The 19,539-nt window shown below is 38.6% G+C and overlaps 1 protein-coding gene across 5 annotated transcripts in view; it reads right to left on the reverse strand.

The window, feature by feature from the left end:
• The window catches only part of ATP9B (ATPase phospholipid transporting 9B (putative)), a 151,452-nt gene that overhangs the window by 98,126 nt on the left and 33,787 nt on the right, over nucleotides 1–19,539 (reverse strand). For all 5 annotated transcript variants that reach the window (XR_011563738.1, XM_019986527.2, XM_070778625.1 and 2 more), the window contains exons 6-7: nucleotides 13,571–13,629; nucleotides 8,530–8,581 (exon numbers count right to left, since the gene is read on the reverse strand). Coding sequence is in view for 4 of the 5 variants with exons in the window: in XM_019986527.2 (XP_019842086.2) it covers nucleotides 8,530–8,581; nucleotides 13,571–13,629 (111 nt within the window). In the remaining variant the exon portion in view is untranslated. The remainder of the gene's footprint in view (nucleotides 1–8,529; nucleotides 8,582–13,570; nucleotides 13,630–19,539) is intronic.

Here is a 19,539-nt window from a genome sequence, read left to right on the forward strand (position 1 = left end):
GATTAGGATGCTGGGCTCTCACTGCCACAGGCCCCCGGTTCAATCCCTGGCCGGGGAATTAAGATCCTACAAGATATGCAGTGCGACTCCCCCCCCACCCCCCACCCCCCACAAAAGTCTTCTTAGAAAATTTTGAACCTCAAGGGCCAAAGGGCCAGAATAAAAGATACCAACGGTGGGCCAGGGCAGGAAGGATGAGGCCTGGGACAAAGTAGCAGGAAGAACAGTAAGGGACACCGGAGGGATTCAACACAAGCACACTTTGGCCTGGCTCTCTCTGGGTAGGTCTTTCAAAGATTATGATGAGAACAGAAAACTCCAAATTAAGGAAGCAGTAGTTATGGAGTCTACATTTTCAGTTAGAAACTATTTTGGACTTGGCCCCTCAAAAAATGTAGAGTTATATATGTATCCATAATAGGGTGTCATTTCTTTCTCATCAAAAATGAAGGCTATTACTACTTACTGAGCACCTACTAGTCAGTGAAGGACAGGGGAGCCTGGCATGCTGCAGTCCACGGGGTCGCCAAGAGTCAGACATGATTTTTGAGTCCGAACACAACTAAGTGACAGTCCTGGCCCACACAGAACATCTGATGTCCCAGAGACAGGAGGCAGGTGATGCCCTGTGCAGGCTCAGAGGAGAACTGCCCCAGGGTCTCACCAGGAAGCACAGCTCCATGCCACCATCGGGTCCATGAGATTCCAGACCCCAGTGCCGTACACCAACACAGACCTCGTCACAGCTGATTTATCTAACAGCTTGAACCACATTACACAAACCAGGAATTTAGTTTGGATGCTGGTTGTTTAGTCAATGGTTTATTTTTAAAGACCTGGCTAACAACTTTGTGAAATCTTGCTCCTCCACAGTACCCTCCCTCTGATATCCTTGCTCAGAGTATTTCCTTGCTTTCTAGGCTCTGCGTAAACCTCTTACTGGTTTAAAAAAAAATAGTGCCATTCGAATGTGCTTGGTTGGTCAGATTTTTCATTCTTTATCAGTGAATGTGTATGGCTCATGGGGAACTCTCGCAATTCTGGACAGTCCTACTTTGGCCCCACAGTCGGTCAGGGACCAGCAGCTGGAAGGTTCTCTGCCTGAGCCTGGGACCACAGCCTGGACAGACGCACTGACGTCTAGGCAGGGGTGATGGGGGTGCATGTGATTCTGTTTTGAAGGTCAGCTTCACAGGAACTGCCCTGGGAACAGAGCGGGGAATCTAGAGACTGTGCTCAGGCCCCGGGCCAACATGGGTGAGCCTGTCTGTTTCCCAGAAGCCTTTCCAATCTGTCCCACTCCCACTATTCCTGCATGGAGTAGCCCAGTGTCTGCACACACAGACGGGTCGGGGGCTGTGGGCCCCCTACTGGGTGACTTTCCCCCGGAGTCTAGCAGGGAAGTTTCTGGCAGGGCTGCTGTTTCCCTTGCTGGAGTGCATCACAGATTCGTCCTCTGAACTACTGCCCACCAAGCTCCCCATTGTTTTCAGCACTGCCCTCATGCATGGACTTAAGCAAGGTCTGTTCCCAATAAAGTTCACAGGGAAACAAATTTTGTTATGCATTATTTGTCAACAGATTTATGATAAGGAGAATAACTGGTTTTAACTAAAAAGGAGTTCAAGGAAATTTGCAGTACATATTATTTTACGCTTAAACGTTTTTCTCAAGATTGCTTTTTTCCTCTTAAATATATGCATGTTTATACATCTGTGTGTGTACTTCATAAAGTACAAAAACAACTTGAAAGGGAGTGGATTCTAGATTCTGTCTGACACATACTTTGAGACATCGATGCCCATGGCTCTGCTCTAAAGGTTTGCTTTCTAACATATAAAATGAGACAAGAAAGACTCTCTAAAGCCTCTTAAATTTCACGTATTTTGTGTTTATATACCTTACCTAGATATCTGTAAACTTACCAAACACTAGAAACAATATACATGCTCTTCTTCAAAGTAAAAGGATATACCTCATGTTAAATAATTACACTATTCTTAAAATTATAGAGGAAATTGACATATCATTTATCTTCCAGTACAGTTAATAGGGATAGGGAGGCATGCTACATTCCATGGAGTCACAAAGAGTTGGACACAACTGGGCAGCTGAACAACAACAGTTAACATTACTAGACTCACACGATACAATTTAAAGAGAGAAAATGAACTGTAGAAAAACTGTAAATATGGCCACCTTGTCTTACACGAACTATGTCTAGTAATTTTTTAACAGCAAGCACTAGCTATAACCGATGCCACTTAAGGCTCAGTAAAAATGAATTATTAAATTGGTCTGCTTATATCCTATTACTGACTTCTTATGAATACTTGATTTTATTTGGTATAATTGACAAGAGTTGACAGCAAAGGACAGGTTTAATGATCATCAAATGAAGATTAACTCATGTATGGGTCGCCTAGGAGAGCTGGTGATAAAGTAATTGATGGGACCCTCAGAGACAGGGCACACGAGTCTGTCATAAGTTTTAATAAGTTACCCTGTAATATTAGCAGCCTGCCTGCAACAGCTCACACATGCAACGGCTCTGAAAGAGACAGGCTACAGTATGTGCCCAACAAAAGAAAAATAGACATTGACTTTGCATATGTAATACCAGATCATTTGCCATTAAACTTAATTTCTAAATCATTTATATGACTTAATGACTCTGCATGAAATTTTTAAGCTGTGGCAAGATGAATAGTACCACACAGAGAATGCAGAGGAGTACAGTGTCATTTACCTACCCCTCGCCCACTAACAAGTGACAGCTGATCTCTTGTGGTATGTCCCAAACACTTAAACGATAATGTCATCACTTAGGAGACAAGTGAAAAAGATATTGGCATTTATAAGAGATTGATGAAAATTAGTTCTAAAGCATTAATTTCTCTTAATACCACTAGAAGAATTGTGTGCATTCAGGAGATATTTGATCTGAATTAAGAAACTGATGAAGCAATTGATTAATTGGAATTTAAGCCATCAGTCACCAGATCCATCAACAGCTTCATTTACATTCTAAACAATCAACTGACGGCCCGATAGAATACCCTGTATTAATACACAGTCAATATGATGCCACCAAGAGACTCGCTGAGCTGTATTGACAAACGCCCAGTGGCTATTGTCCAAACTTGAACATGCTGCACAGATTTAAGACTTTTATACTGCCTAGTGTTAAAGATTCTTATTATAATAGACAATGCATTATCAGGGCTTTCTGAGCTGAAACTAAAAAATAATAAAGTAATATTTATAGTGTTAGCAGATACACAAAAAATTCTGAATGTGTACTTTTAAAAATTACGCTTTAATTTAAAAACTTAAATAATTATATAAAGTCACAGAAACAGAATTTCTAAAAATAAATCTTTGATTGAAAGTAATATTATGACACAAATTTTACATAGCTAGAAGCTATGCAGTCATTTTATAAAGAGAAGAAAAATATCACAAAACAGGAATCTGACATGTTAATATCTCCATATAAGTATTAGTAACTGTTTTAACAATTAAAACTTGACATAAAAAATCCTAAACCTGAGAAATATAACCACAGGTTAAAACAGATGACAGCATGATCTTAAACTTGGATCATTAATAATCTTTTAGGAATATGTAAAAAATAAAAAAATTAGCAGACATATATATTGTGTACATTCTTTTCAGGAACAAAGTGATAATTCTTAGGAGTCTCAAAAAGATCTATGTCCTCCAAAAATTAAATATCATTATCCTACAGAGAGAAACTGTCCCTACAACATACAATGCAAAGCAAAATCTGAGAAAAAGGAGACATTTTTAGAACATAATCCATTTGGATACAATTCTATTTATCTGAAGTCAGCACAACAGACTATATCATTTGTCACTATAACACTATAACTAATGTTCTAATATTCTATTTGAATTGCTATCTTACTATGTCATGCCATAACAATTATACAGTGGCTGAATTACAATTTCCAAAACTTTAGCAAAGAATTTGTATTCTAGCCTTCAGATTCTTGCTCTGAAAAATGGACTTTTCTAATAATCTTCTAGCTTTAAAGTGATGGATATTGTTCACATTTAATCTCCTAACATGATGTGCATAATATATTTCTTTTAAGTTAATTACCTATAGCCATTTTCACATTTAGTATAATATTCTTACATATATATCTACCATAATCACTACAAAGGCAATTAAATATAAAAGCACCTCCCAAATACACACATTGTTATTCATTATACTGAATACATTTACAAACAAAGATAAACAAACCATAAATAAGGAGAGATGGCAGTGTAAAAATCTCTGTAAACCCATTCCTCCATAACTGTAATGAGAACATTAGCAAAAGGTGTCAAAAGCAATTTTTTTCAAAACTCTGGAAAATAATCAGACTTGCAACAATCCCAGGTGCATTTATTTAAGAAATGGGGCTAAATCTAACTATGACAGACTTGTGTGGTCTGACTTGTCCCTTTTCCAGTAACCTGTCCCCAAGTCAAACTTCACAGAGCTGAGGAAACCAGAGGTCTGGCAGACACTGAGGAGAACAAATGAGGGCTGGGACTCCCCAAACTCCACGCCCAGAGAGCTGTAATCACCTGACTAGGTAGGGTTTGTCTGGCTTTGACCCAACCCACAGTTGAGTCACAGAGAATGGTGTTTCTCCTGGAATCTTTGTCAGAAGCAATCAGTGGCAACTGTTCATTATCGCAGATTCCTTGGGTGGTAGCAAAGCTGGGGTAAACAACAAGCTGATCACAAAATTTAAAAGAAAAGCTGGAAAATCAGATGACAAGGGGTAAGAGCTCTATATTCCCAAGAGTCTAGAAGGCCACACCTGCCAGTGCAGGGATACACACATCCCCTTGAAAACTGCAAAGGCCCAAATCTCTCAAGCCTAGCAGAACTTGAGGGTCTGTACAAACAAGACATGAAGGCAAAGGCAGAGTTTAACTGCCTGTCACAGCTCTGCAGGTGCTAAGGGAACACTATTCTATCCATAAAAGATAAACCTTCCAACTCTACTAGTTAATAGTAAGTCTCCATCATACAGAGCTCACTAGGTGATGGAAGGGGACAGGACTGTTACACACAGTCATTTAGGAACCTAAGCTGAGGGAAGCTCTGCCATCTTCAACAGGCAGCTCCCAAGGTCAGAGCAGTCATGGAGACGCAGCCAGCGCAGGGAGAGCCGGGGCTAAAACCGGTGCACGCAGCTTTCAGCCACCCTTCCTCTGCCACACCTCAGGGCATGGCTTCGTCTAACTGGACAGGAAAGGGAAAGGGACTGGTAAAGTAGTTCGCCAGTCTCTGTCCCACAGGAAAAAGAAAACTGCCCATTAAATAGCACACAGTAAAGTAAATTTAGGTAAAGGGAACATTTCATGCAAAGACGGGCTCAATAAAGGACAGAAATGGTATGAACCTTACAGAAGCAGAAGATATTAAGAAGAGGTGGCAAGAATACACAGAAGAACTATACAAAAAAGATCATCATGACCCATATAACCATGATGGTGTGATCACTCACCTTGAGCCAGACATCCTAAAGTGTGAGATCAAGTGGGCCTTAGGAAGCATTGCTACGAACAAAGCTAGGGGAGGTGATGGAAACCAGTTGAACTATTCCAAATCCTAAAAGTTGATGCTATAAAAGTGCTGCACTCAATATACCAGCAAATTCGGAAAACTCAGCAGTGGCCACAGGACTGAAAAAGGCCAGTTTTCATTCCAATCCCAAAGAAAGGCAAAGCCAAAGAATGTTCAAACTACCGCACAATTGGACTCATCTCACATGCCAGCAAAGTAATGCTCAAAATTCTCCAAGCCAGGCTTCAACAGTACGTGAACTGTGGACTTCCAGATGTTCAAGCTGGTTTTAGAAAAGGCAGAGGAACCAGAGATCAAATTGCCAACATCCGCTAGATCATCGAAAAAGCAAGAGAATTCCAGAAAAACATCTACTTCTGCTTTATTGACTGCACCAAAGCCTTTGACTATGTGGATCAAACAAACTATGGAAAATTCTTAAAGAGATGAGAATACCAGACCACCTGACCTGCCTCCTGAGAAATCTGTATGTGGGTCAAGAAGCAATGGTTACAACTAGAAATGGAACAGACTGGTTCCAAATCGGCAAAGGAGTATGCCAAGGCTGCATACTGTCATCCTGCTTATTAACTTATATGCAGAGTACATCATGCGAAATGCTGGGCAGGATGAAGCACAAGCTGGAATCAAGATTGCCAGGAGAAATATCAATAACCTCAGGTATGTAGATGACACCACCCTTATGACAGAAAGTGAAGAAGAACTAAAGAGCCTCTTGATGAAAGTGAAAGAGGAGAGTGAAAAAGTTGGCTTAAAACTCAACATTTAGAAAACTAAAATCATGGCATTCAGTCCCCTCACTTCATGGCAAATAGATGGAGAAACAGTGGAAACAGTGAGAGACTTGGGGCTCCAAAATCACTGAAGATGGTGATTGCAGCCACGAAATTAAAAGACACTTGCTCCTTGGAAGGAAAGTTATGACCAACCTAGACAGCATATTAAAAAGCAGAGACGTTACTTTGCCAACAAAGGTCCATCTAATCAAAGCTATGGTTTTTCCAGTAGTCATGTATGGATGTGAGAGTTGGACTATAAAAAAGCTGAGTGCAGAAGAACTGATGCTTTTGAACTGTGGTGTTGGAGAAGACTCTTGAGAGTCCCTTGGACTGCAAGGAGATTCAACCAGTCAATCCTAGAGGAAATCAGTCCTAAATATTCATTGGAAGGATTGATGCTGAAGTTGAAACTCCAATACTTTGGCCACCTGATGCCAAGAACTGACTCACTGGAAAAGATCCTGATGCTGGGAAAGACTGAAGGCAGGAGGAGAAGGGGACGACAGAGGATGAGATGGTTGGATGGCATCACTGACTTGATGGACATGAATTTGAGTAAGCTCCAGGAGTTGGTGATGGACAGGGAAACCTGGCGTGCTGCAGTCTGTAGGGTCGTAGAGAGTCAGACACGACTGATCAATGAACTGAACTGTGAAGTGAAAGGCGCTCAGTCATGTCTGACTCTTTGTGACCCAATGGACTATACAGTCCATGGAATTCTCTAGCCCAGAATACTGGACTGCGTAGCCTTTCCGTTCTCCAGGAGATCTTCCCAACCCAGGATCGAACCCAGGTCTCCTGCATTGCAGGCAGATTCTTTACCAGCTGAGCTACAAGGGAAGAACTGAACTGAAAGTAAATTTATATCTAGCCCTAGGTGGCGCTAGTGGTTAGAAACCTGCCTGCCAATGCAGCAGACTTAGATATAGGCTGGATCTCTGGATCGGGAAGATTCCCCTGGAGGAGGACATGGCAACCCACTCCAGTATTCTTGCCAGTATTCTTGCCTGGAGAATCCCATGGACAGACAAGCCTGGCAGGTTATAGTCCATGGGGTTGCACAGAGTCGAACACAACTGAAGCAACTTAGCATGCCTCTTAGGATGTAAATAATCGTAACACAATTGGTGAAAAAAGAAAACATCTTCCTTCTTTATGATGACTTAAAATGTCCTTAAAAAAAGGAAAACACTATTTATAAATGGAGAAAAAACTAAACCAACAACTCTAAATTTTTAACTGAGTCCTTTATAGAATTTTCATGCTACAAACAATATGCTGAGTTTCCAGAACAAAAATAACATGTTGAGCTTCCTATAAAAATAATGTTCATTTATTCAACAAAGTCAGAAACATAAGGCAGAAGGAACTTTGGATATTACCTGATAAACCTCCCATCATTTTAGAGATGATGAAAGTGTATGACCACACGGATAGGTCATATAATTAGAAACTAGTCAAAGCAGACTAGAGTTTAAGCTTCCTGATTTCCAATTAACAGTTCTTCTCTCTGACCACAAGAAGCTTCCTTTTCATTACCACTTTAGCAACTTCTTCTTGTTTAAAGTTCAGGTCATATAAATATCATTTTTACTGTGAAGCTCACTTCAACTTACCCAGGCAAATTGTCTGCTCCCTCCCATCACCCCCACATGTCTTTTAATATTTATATACAATCAGAGTATTGCTAGCTGTCAACATGTATACTTCCATAAATGAATATATCATCAACTCTTTGAAAAGAGCAACTTGGTTTCACTCCCTTTTGTGTCCTAAGCAACAAGTAGTGCCCGGCACATGGTAAGTGCTAAATGAATGTTTGCTAAATGAGGAATAAAACTGTAAATGCAGAACAGCAATCAAAATTTGAGCAACATCATTAATTATTTAGATATCAAAATGGATTGCATGAAAATATTCACTTGACAAACAGATTCTGATAGGATTATATTTTTTAAACCAACATATTATACAGTAAAATCATTGTTTTAAACATACTTAAATGTGATTTAGAAATTAAAGGATTCAATTATCATTTGAAGAAAAATTCTTATGAGAATAACTTTATCTTTCAATATGAAAATTAAACTGCCAAAAACTAATCATCAGCAATGCAAATAAAAATAAAAATACCTGCTTTTTCTGACGTCCTAAGAAATACCATGTCCGATGGAATTCTTTGATTCTGCAGAGTAACATAAAATATTAATTATCTGTATGTAAGTTTATAAATTAACACAATTCCATTTCAAAGGCGAAACAGCTGCTAAAAACAACTAAAATAATATTATCTCTATGCTGAAACATTTATAATTTGTATAACAAAAATGAAAATTTAATTCATATTTTAGTTAGATCTCTAAGATTTCTTTCCCCATCAATGAATCATGTAAATGCCATTTAGTGATGATCTGAAACTACTCTATTTCTAAAAAATGTTAAACATTACCATTTCTGTGGCCTTTGCTGTACTTCGACTCATACATATAGTATATGTTTACTGCCTTATAAAAAAAATTATGCACTATCTGACTAAATGACCAGGAAGGGGAGGATAGTGTTCTTCTAACATCTAACACAAAACAAAGCATATCAAAAATGAACACTTAGTAAATGTTGAATGAATGAATAAATGTACAGCTGAGCAGACTAAACCCTACAAATTTGAGAAGATACTCTTTTACAAGGCAGAAAAGGAGAAAAACTCAAAGTTCACTATTTATACATTTACTTAATCACTATTACTGATGATAATTGGTATTAATTAGTACTACTAATAATACTTAGCATTAGCATTAATTAGCTGGGAAAGCTGTACAAACTAAAGAAAAATATAATAAGAATACTTCACATAATTTCATGAATTATTTATATTTTTTGAGACCTAAGTAAATATTTATATACAAACAATAAAGAAATGAATTATTGTCAGTCAGCAAGCAACAACAACAAATATAAATTGAGCTGTTAATGGTGAAAAAAGATATGCTGCAGAACAGTGCTTCTTATTTCTAACATGAAATAATTTCTAACATTTCTTTAGGCCATTATTGAGAGCTAAGGAACCCCTAGGTGAAGGGGGAATGGAAATTAGAAAATGTTGGTAATAAAACCTCAACATATCAAAATGTGTGGAACACAGCCAAAGTTAGAAAAATGGTAAGAGGAAAGTATACATGATTAAACTGCAAACAGAAGAAAAGGGAGACTAACAACACACAGGGAACTGAATATCTGTTTGAAAGCAGAAAAACAAAAAGCCAATAAATCCCAAAGAATACAAAGAACACAAACATCAAAGATGTAAGCAAATATAAGAGCAAAATTAATGACACAGAAAATGAAAACATATATTCCAGTAACAAACAGCAAGAAAGTACATTAAAAAAAAATGCCCATTTTGGTAATAAGAAAAAACTAGCATTAGAATAAAACAGATGAAAGATGGGCAAGTTCTCTCAATAAAAAACTATAAAAAAATTTATAAACTATAAAACATTACTGAAAGAAATTAAATAGAACACACTGTGCTCTCACATTATAATATGCAGTATTACAAGTGTCCACAGACTGACCTATACATTCAATACAAACTCAATCGAAATCTTAATATGCTTTTTTGATGGGAACTGACAAGACATTCCTAATATATAGAGGGCAATGCAAATGCCAAGAATGACTAACAACATGGAGGGCTGAATGTATAACATAGCAAAACTAAATATTAAAATAGAATAATTAAGACAAGATGACATTCCACAAAGATAGATCATTTTATAATGTAAAGTAGAGAATGCAGAAGTCAGTCCACACAAATATGGACACCAGATTTATGAGGAAGTTGGCACTGTGGACATCTTATAAATAAATAGCTTTCTAGAGAAAACTAGATACCTATGGGCGATGAGAAGAGGTAATACCAGGCCTCTATGTCAATAGAAACACAAAAACCTATTCCAAATGAATTATAAATGTCAAAATCAAAACAATAAAACCTAAAAGATAATACAGAAGAATACTTTCATAACTTTTTGGTAGAAAGATCGATTTCTTAAACAAGACTCCTTCCCCTCCCCCACCACAAATTAAAAAAAACTTATTATAAATGAAAAGATTAATAAGGTAGATTTCATTAAACTAGGAATTTCTATTCCACAAAGCCTACTAGGAAAGAAAAGATATTTGCAAGATAAAACTAATAAAGGACTCCTATCTAGAATATCTGAAGGCCTGCAAACTGATAAGAAAGGATAACTCAGAAGAAAAATAGTAAGAGATTTTCACTGGCTCTTTACCACTGAACCACAGGGAAGCTTCCAAAAAAGAAATATCCAAAATCATATAAAAAGTGTTCACCTTTGACAGTTTACAGAAATGCACATTAAAACTACAACTTGCTACGTATACAATCTGGAAATGGTAATTTTAAAAGGTTGGCAGTGCTAAGTGATGGCAAACATGAGGGATGGGAACTGTTCCTGCTGACCTCAGTACTAATTTGATCCATCACTCTGCAAAACCATTTGGAGTAAGCACTCAGGTGAAACATCCACACACCCCTAAAGCCAACAAGCCCACTCCTGAGTACATATGCAGCAGCAAATTGCGCATGCGTGAGCCACAACACATGGTCACGGATGTCTCGCAGCTATCATTCCTAACAAGAAAACCTGGAAGCAACCCAACTATCCACCAGTGGTAGAAAGGATAAAAGTCATAGTATGCAACAACAAAATGAATGAACTATAACTGCAGACAACAAAATGAAGAATGTCACAATCAGCACTGGATCAAAAATAAGCACCCACCCAAACACAGCTCCATCCTACTGAATTTTCCAGGCACCCTTGTTGAAAGTCAATTAACCACAAACTTAAGGCTTTATTTCTGGACTCTCAATGTTTAATTTATGCCAGTTCCATACTGTCCTGATTGATTACTGTTAACTTTTAAAAAGTTCTGAAATGGAGAAGTGTGAATACTCGAACAATTTTGTTCATACATTTAAAAACTGCTTTGGCTACTCTGAAGCTTTGGTATTTCCATATGAATTTCAGAATCAGCTCATAAATTTCTACAAAGAAGTCAGCTAGGACGTTGAGAGGGCAGCACTGAATCTGTAGATCAGTTTGGGAGTATTCTCGTTTTAACAGTATGAATACTTCTAATCTATGAACATGGGAAGTCCTTCCATTTATCTAGGTCTTCTTTACTGTGTTTTGACAATGTTTTGTAGCCTTCAAAGTTTTGGACCTCTTTTATTTATTCTTGGACCTCACTCATTTATTCTTAACAATGATTTTATTTGTAAGTATTTTATTTCTTTGATGCTACTGCAAATGAACTTCTGTTCTTAATGTCAATTTTAGACCATTACCCTATATTCCTCTATCCTGTTTTATGTTCTATGGGCATCAATAAATAAATTAGAAACTCCAAAATAATTACTGGATACTTTTTATTTTTCCCTCTTCAGGACTCTGAGCAACACAGGAGTAGGGACCTGTGTCTTCTTAATATACCACGGTCCCTTTCGCTGACACTTACACTCTCTCTTTCCCCTCCAACTGGCACGTCAGTGGTGAGCTGCCCGGTGGAGAGGCCCATATGGCCAGGAACGAGAGTGGCTTCAGGCCAAAAGCTGGTAGAACTGAGGCCTTGAATCCAAAAAGGCAACAAGTCCTGCCAACCAGCCCCGGAGTGAGACCAGCATCAGGTCCGCCCCAGTGGAGCTTGGAGGTGACAGCTAGGAGGCTGACACCCTGACACCCCTTGACTGCAGCCCTGGGACAGACTCGGAGCCAGGAGGTGCAGCTAGGCTGTACCCAGATTCCTGACCATACAAACTGTGAGGGAATAAATGTTGATTTTTAAAAAAAATTACATCAAAATGTATATGACCAACATATGGCTCAGCCATCTCTCTTGTCAGCGTTTAGCCCACAGAATTCTGCAAGAATATATGTACCAGGATGTTCACTACAGCACTCTTCAATAGCAGAAAAGAAAACCATCCAAAATCTAACAATGGATCAAAAGTTAGTAATTTATAGTATTCATATAACTGAATACTACATAAATATGTTGCAAATCAATGTGTTTAATTTTCTCCCATTCTGTAATATTAGACAAACACAGCCCACAACATTATCTGTGTACACATTACTGCAACCAGATGAAGACCACTTCAGTCTTGAGGAAGAGCCCTCTCACTAAACACCCCTGCGGGTGACGCAGGCTAGGGGTGCCCTGGTGGGTTCCCAGGTGGACGTCAGCTGGTACCAAGGGCTCACACTCCTCTGTAATAGGCCTTAGGAAAACCTGCCATATTTTTTTAAAAGTTGTTCAAGAGCCTTAAAAATAAAGACTGAGCCCTCAGTAACGGTTACTCAGCAAGACTGTGCAGGCAGAGACGCTTCTCCACACAGGCAGACAGCCCAGGCAGGTAACTCCAGTGGAGTGGCAGCTTGTCCATAGCCACCTCTGACCACTGTGGCTTCCTACAACACTGACCTAAACTTTTTCTTTCTAATCCTCTTTATTTCCATTTCCCGTTTTTTTAAGCCACAGAATATCCAATAATTATGTATAATACATCTGTCTGTAAAAGGAAGCTCTAGAAACTGAAACTGCGTGTGCTAAGTTGCTTCAGTTGTGTCCGACTCTTTGCGGCCCTGTGGACCAGAGCCCACCAGGCTCCTCTGTCCGTGGGATTTTCCAGGCAAGAAACTGGAGTGGGTTGCCATGCCCTTCTCCTGGGGATCTTCCTGACCCAGGGATCAAAGACGCACCTCTTATGTCTCCTGCATTGGCAGACAAGTTCTTTACCACTAGTGCCGCCTGGGAAGCCCCAGAAACTGAAACATATTTCATGATAAATAGGTTCTAACTAATATAATTCTTTGGTCAAAGATATAATTCTGACAATGAAACAATAAACAGTTAACACATATTATTTTAGACAAAATATGACTACACACTAAAATGTACTTTAGCAAAAAAAAAAAAAAAAACCACTATACAAAAGTCTAGATTTTTTCCTTCAGAATATCAATCTTACACAATAATGTTAAGATTTAAAATAACTGTCTCAAATAATTTCCTTCAGATGCAATCAGTCTAAATGTTAATAACTGGTATACACATGTCTAAAATATATTAAAAATGCATCAACCTTTTCCACTATGATGAGGTCTCCAACTTGTATGTCTGAACTCTTAACTTGCACTTTACCTTAAAAAAAAGAAGAAGTATAATCAACTCAATGAAATAATAGCACATCAGAGTTAAACTTTCAGTTGATAAATAATACTTCAGAAATAACTTTGGGAGGAAAAAATTACATTCTAGATATTTATCTATACTTATACTTTCAAAATAAATTTATTTCAGATGGACACAGTCACTAAAAATTAATTTCTCTCAGTCAACTCCCAAATACAGTTAACTATCCCCCAATAAGAGATGTGTCGGAACATGGACAAGGACTCCATTTGGAAAGTTCTTCCCGTATCTGCCATTATTTCAGGTCTGAGTCAAGTTACGGATGATCGAAAGTATCACTAAACAAAATAATTTGATGACAAAGCTGAAAAACATGGAGATGTAAAATCCTTACATTAATACTGTGAATGGCATTGACTGGCACACAACTGACAGAAAAACAAACAAAGAAAAATAAACGCAAGATCACCCTCCACTAGTAGCTCCAAAGACACAGGTCAGGGCTGAAAACTAAGGGTTAGAGCTTTACACAAAAAGTGCTGTAGACGCTTGTAAACTCTTATCTCTACAGTATCCAGTGCAGCATGACCATTTACAAAATCTAACACACAGAGTCTATGTCATGTCAGCACCGCAGAGAGGAGACGAAAAGCTGATGTGGACAAGGTGAGACGTCGCGGGACAGCAGTAACGAGCCCTGGTCCAGGTCCTGCTCCCTGTGATTCCTTCTCCCCTCCGTCTCGCTCCCTCTCCTGGTCTCCCTCCCTCTGTCCATCTCCCTTTTAGGACCAGCAACAGCCATGTAGATCTATTTTTATATTTTTGTCAAAACTACTGTTTTGATAAGAGAAAAGATCCACTTCTTTTACAGTCAGTTTATTCTGAAAGCTAAAAGAACAAGAGGTAAGTTCTTATTACATTTGTTCATATTACAAAAACTAATGTTACCAGTCATTACTTGACTTATAGACCAAATTCAGCTCATTATAAAGCCTTATTTCCTAAATATCTCTGAATGCAGCTGAGTTTCAATAGAACCACATCAGTTCCTAATTATTTGTTTTGAGGATATCAAAAAGTTTGGTAAATATATTTCTGCTGTTACATTTTTTCACACTCCTCAATTATACAATAAATACATAAGGGCTGAGTTACTTTCCCGGAGGGAGATGAAGCTACTTTTTATTGATATTATAAAATAACAGTGTACTTTAGAATTACATGTGAAGCAATCTTAAGATATCTTCATAAGAGGTAAGTATCTGTTTATTAATAGCCAGAAAACTTTTTGTTTTTTTCAGTTGGTTACTTCAAGCCTCATGCTTGTACTCGCACTGCCATGTTTTTACAGCTAAGCGTCAGGCAGTGAAGACACACCCTGAGCGCACGCCTCCTGTATATTTTTGTTCAACTGCCAAGTCCTGTCCGCCTCTTTGTGGCCCCATGGACTGCAGCATGCCAGGCTTTCCTGTCCTTTAACTCAACACAATTCCCATCTTATCATTTAATTTTATGCTGTGCTACTATCCAATCCACTTTCCCTTCCTTCTGCTTTTTTACATGTTAATAGAACTAGATGAAAAATTAAGGATTACGCTCATCCTCACCCCAAGCCCTCTGTTATTTGACAATCACTTAGAAGATAACCAAATCTGCAGCACGTGTGCTTCTTCTCCACAGCTGATCTCACAGTAGCTTTCTGCTTCATCCCCTGCCTCGTCTCCCTCTGCTCCTGCTCTAGTCTGGCACTTAATCCTACGACGATGTAATGTCCATGCTGGTTCTCATAGGCTCTCTGCATTCGCTGTTCCTTTAGGTTGAAACCCATCCCTCCGCAGATCTCCTTACTCACACAGTAACACTACCCCATGAAGCCTCTAGAGCAGGTATAAGCAGAGGCAGATTTTATAGACTGCTACACATGTGCTTAAAATGCTACATTGCTATAAATATTCAAACACCTGACAGTCTACCAAATTTCAGATCCTGTGCACTTCAAGGACATTTAGTTTGTTCTTCACAGATGCATATCCAAACTTAACCCATTTTAAAAGAAGAGAAGGACTGTATAACCATTCATCAGTTGAAATGGGTCAAATGTCAGAATGGGTTAAAGAGAACAGAACCATAAAAGCCACCTATAACCAGATACAGACATCAACAAATAAGAATGAAAATGTATTCATTGCTTATTTCCCAACAAAACACACGTAACATGATAAGAGTGAGAGATAATGATGTAACTTTTTAAAAAGCACTTGCTCACAGATAAGGAGCTCCTGGAAGGCCACAGAGCTGAGATAAAGAGCACTGCTGCTGAGCAGATGACCACCCGCATCTCAGCAGGCTGTCTGGCTGGTCCTCATTATTGGGGGAATGGTACTCTCCCCCAATTGTCTTCACATCTTAAGTAGGAGCCTAATTTAACACAGATTATGAAGTGGGTAGCTGGGAAACAGTATATTAATTATGTTATGTTATATTATAAGGTTGGCCCAAAAGTTCATTCCATTCTTCATAAGACCTTATGGAAAAAATCAAATGAACTTTTTGGCCAACCCAATATATTAAGAGAGACTTCTAATTCAGAAGAAAACCCAAAATATTGCTGGGAAGAAATTTTAAAACTCCTAAGTAAAAGAAGAGGTATATTTCTTTCATGGATCAGAACACTTTAATACTATTAAAGTGCCAATTCTCCCCAAAATTTACCTACAGATTCAGTGCAATTAAAATCCTAGCAGGCTACTTTTTAATAGAAATTGAAAAAGCAATTCTAAAAGTCACATGGAAATACAAAGGATGCAGTTTAGCCAAAGCAACTCTGAAAATGAAAACACAAAGCTGGAGGGCAAACACTGCTGTGCTCCAGAATTATTAATACTATGAAACAACAGTAATCAAGAGCATTGTTTTAGCATAAAGAGAAACAAACAGATCAACAGAGTGAAGAGAGAGTCCAGAAATAAACACATACATGGAAGACAACTGATTATTGACTGAAGTTTAAGGCAATGCGGTGGGAAAGAGGTCACCTTCTTGAAAAATGGTGCCAGCAACACCACCACCCACACCTGGTACTAATACAAAAATTTACTCGAAATAGATATGTGATATACACAGCAAATTCTAAAGCCAAAAAACTTATAAAAGAAGAAACATTGGAGAAACTAACATTTCTTTGTGAAAGTTTCTCAGGAATCTCATAGTGTTTCATGTTTCTCAGAGAACACAAGAAAAAAATGAAAAATGACAATACCTGGTGGAGGGTAGGAAGGAGAGAGGGAGGGAGAGGTCTCCTGATGCTAGAATGCACTGTAATGAAACACTCTTCAGAACTGTGTGGACGTGGCCTAGAGATTTGGATGAGTCAGTGGAACAGCACATAAACTAGAGAAAAGGGCCAAAACGAATTGAATGCATTTCTCAAAGATCTGAGGAAAATTAAGAACTTGTTTTAAAGTAACTTACTGACCATTTGAGGGGGAAAAAAAGGTAGATCCCTTCTCCACATAATACCTTACACGTAAAACTGCAAGTGGAGTAAAATTCTAAGTACAAAAAAACAAAAACACAGAAACATTGTAAGGAAATTAAGATAGCTGCTTACAACACACTGGGATTGAACAGATTTTCTAAGATTAAAGTAAAAACCACAAAGATCAGAAGAGCTGCCTACAAAAAAGGTATCTACATGTTTAAAAAATGAAAAAATTAAACAAAATAAAAATATTTGCCACATGTGATACAGTGGTAAAGAATCCTCCTGCCAATGCAGGAGATACAAGAGACACGGGTTCAATCCCTGGGTCGGGAAGATCCCCTGGAGAAGGAAATGGCAACCCACCCCAGTTTTCTTCCCTGGTGAATCCCATGGAAAGAGGAGCCTGGCAGGCTGTGGGCCATAGGGTCACAAAGAGTCAGACATAACTGAGCGTGTACACACAGAAATTTTAATACGGTAAAGATGAACATGGGAACCAAGGAGGAATACACTTTTATAAAAGAGAAGAAACAGTAAAGTGTTAAAAGAGAAATAGCAAGCAAAAACAGCGAGAGGATCTCTCACCAAACTGGAAATTTAAAAAACCGGGGACCTGGGAGTCCAGTCACTAAAGAAAGCTGCAGAGCAAGCCAGACTCCAGAGGGAGCAGAGGATGCTCCCCGCATCCACACACACACGCTGATCTGGGTGAGAAGGCACTCTGTGGGCGCCGGTATTCTTTAAAGTTATGTCCCATAGTTTCCAGGCCCTGATCTCCAAACAATGTAATAAAAACTGCTAAATGTTTAACATCATGAAGAAATGAATTCATACAGGTCCTCTCAGGGGGACCTAAGGAAAAATACCAGTTATGCAGGAAACGAGCACACACATCCACTCCTGCCCGTGCACCCAGTCCTGACAGTACATGTCTACTGTGACATGGCCACAGAGAACCAAACAAAGGAGGTGATAAACCTGAAGTGCTTGCTGTGCCTGACACACAGGAACTGAGTGACAAGTGTCAGTGCAGAGTCAAGATGAAACAATGCATGCTGAATATTCCTGAATGAATATTGGAATAATTATTTTCAAATGCAGAACACAGACAAGAAAGATGACTTAGTGAAAGTGACAATGCATAGACAATATGTAAAAGGCACAAAAGAGGGATTTTAAAATCTCTTGATTTTCAAGGAAAAATTATTACTGATAAATGGGGTCAATTTCACTAGAAGATGAGAAAATTTCATTGAGACATTTCATAAAAATCTTTTTAGCATAAAAAACCTAAGAATGTTAAGAAGTATGGGACAACACAGTATTGGTACTGAGTCAAAGATGCCCAAAAATGTAGGCATAAAGAACATCTTCTCTTTCTGAACTCTGCATGAGTTAGGTTCCTGTTTGGCAAGGGACCTGGATCACAAGAAATAAGTAAATATGCAAGTTGTCTCTCTCATATTCACACACACAAACACAAGTAATTTACACAAGCCTCCAGTCACAATTTCTCTCTCTCCTAGGTTTGAAACATGTTAAACAACAAAATGCCAGAATGAGTGAAAGAAATAACTAAGATATCCTGGGAAAAACAATCACCACAAGCTGTACGAAGGACCCAGCAGCAGCACAGAATTAATTCAAGTTTGTTTCTAAACATCAAGTTCCACGCTAGCTTTAGGTTTAAATCTGGGAAATGGCTGACATGACTTAGCCCTGCTGAGATCTCATGGCTGCTGAGAACACACACAAATAAATGAAGACTTCTGGGTTGATCTCATCTGCTAGAAAACAGACTGCATGAGTTCTGGGAAAAGCTTATTAGTTCATGACCGATCCATGTTTGAATTTCATGAGCTTATTGTGGTAACTGACACACAGTGGGTACTTAGCAAACAAATGTGGAAACTGTGAACTAGCTAACTGGATGAAGACAAGCAAGGTATACAATCTACAAACCACTCCTTAGCAACAGGGGAAAAAACAGCATTGATTCCAAGAATCCAAAAGGAGAATGGCCACTTCAAACTTCTTCATCAGGAATTTTTGCAAAAGCTGCCAAGAAGCAGGAAAGTCTACATTACTCTCTTCTGTGACTCTCCTCTGTTGCTACTCACTAGGAGATAAAGCTTAACACAAGCAGTCACAAACAAGGAGACAGGAAGGAAGGTGGAAGCAATAGGTATGGAAAATTCCCACCCAAGAAAAGCAGTTTATGAGGCAATGAAATAAAGAGCAAACTAAAAACCATTCAGTATTCACTGAGATCACGTGCCACAGCCAAAAGACTCTCTGCTTCCAAACACAGCACCTTCAAGATGTTAGCAAGTGGAAGTGGTTTTCCTTTTCAAAAGAAAAAATACAACAAACAAAGTTTTCTCAGTGTATTTCTACAAGAATGTGCTTGAGAACCCCAAATAAGAAAAGTTCAA

This window comes from Bos indicus, chromosome 24 (genome assembly GCF_029378745.1).
Source record: "Bos indicus isolate NIAB-ARS_2022 breed Sahiwal x Tharparkar chromosome 24, NIAB-ARS_B.indTharparkar_mat_pri_1.0, whole genome shotgun sequence".
NCBI classification, from domain to species: domain Eukaryota; kingdom Metazoa; phylum Chordata; class Mammalia; order Artiodactyla; family Bovidae; genus Bos; species Bos indicus.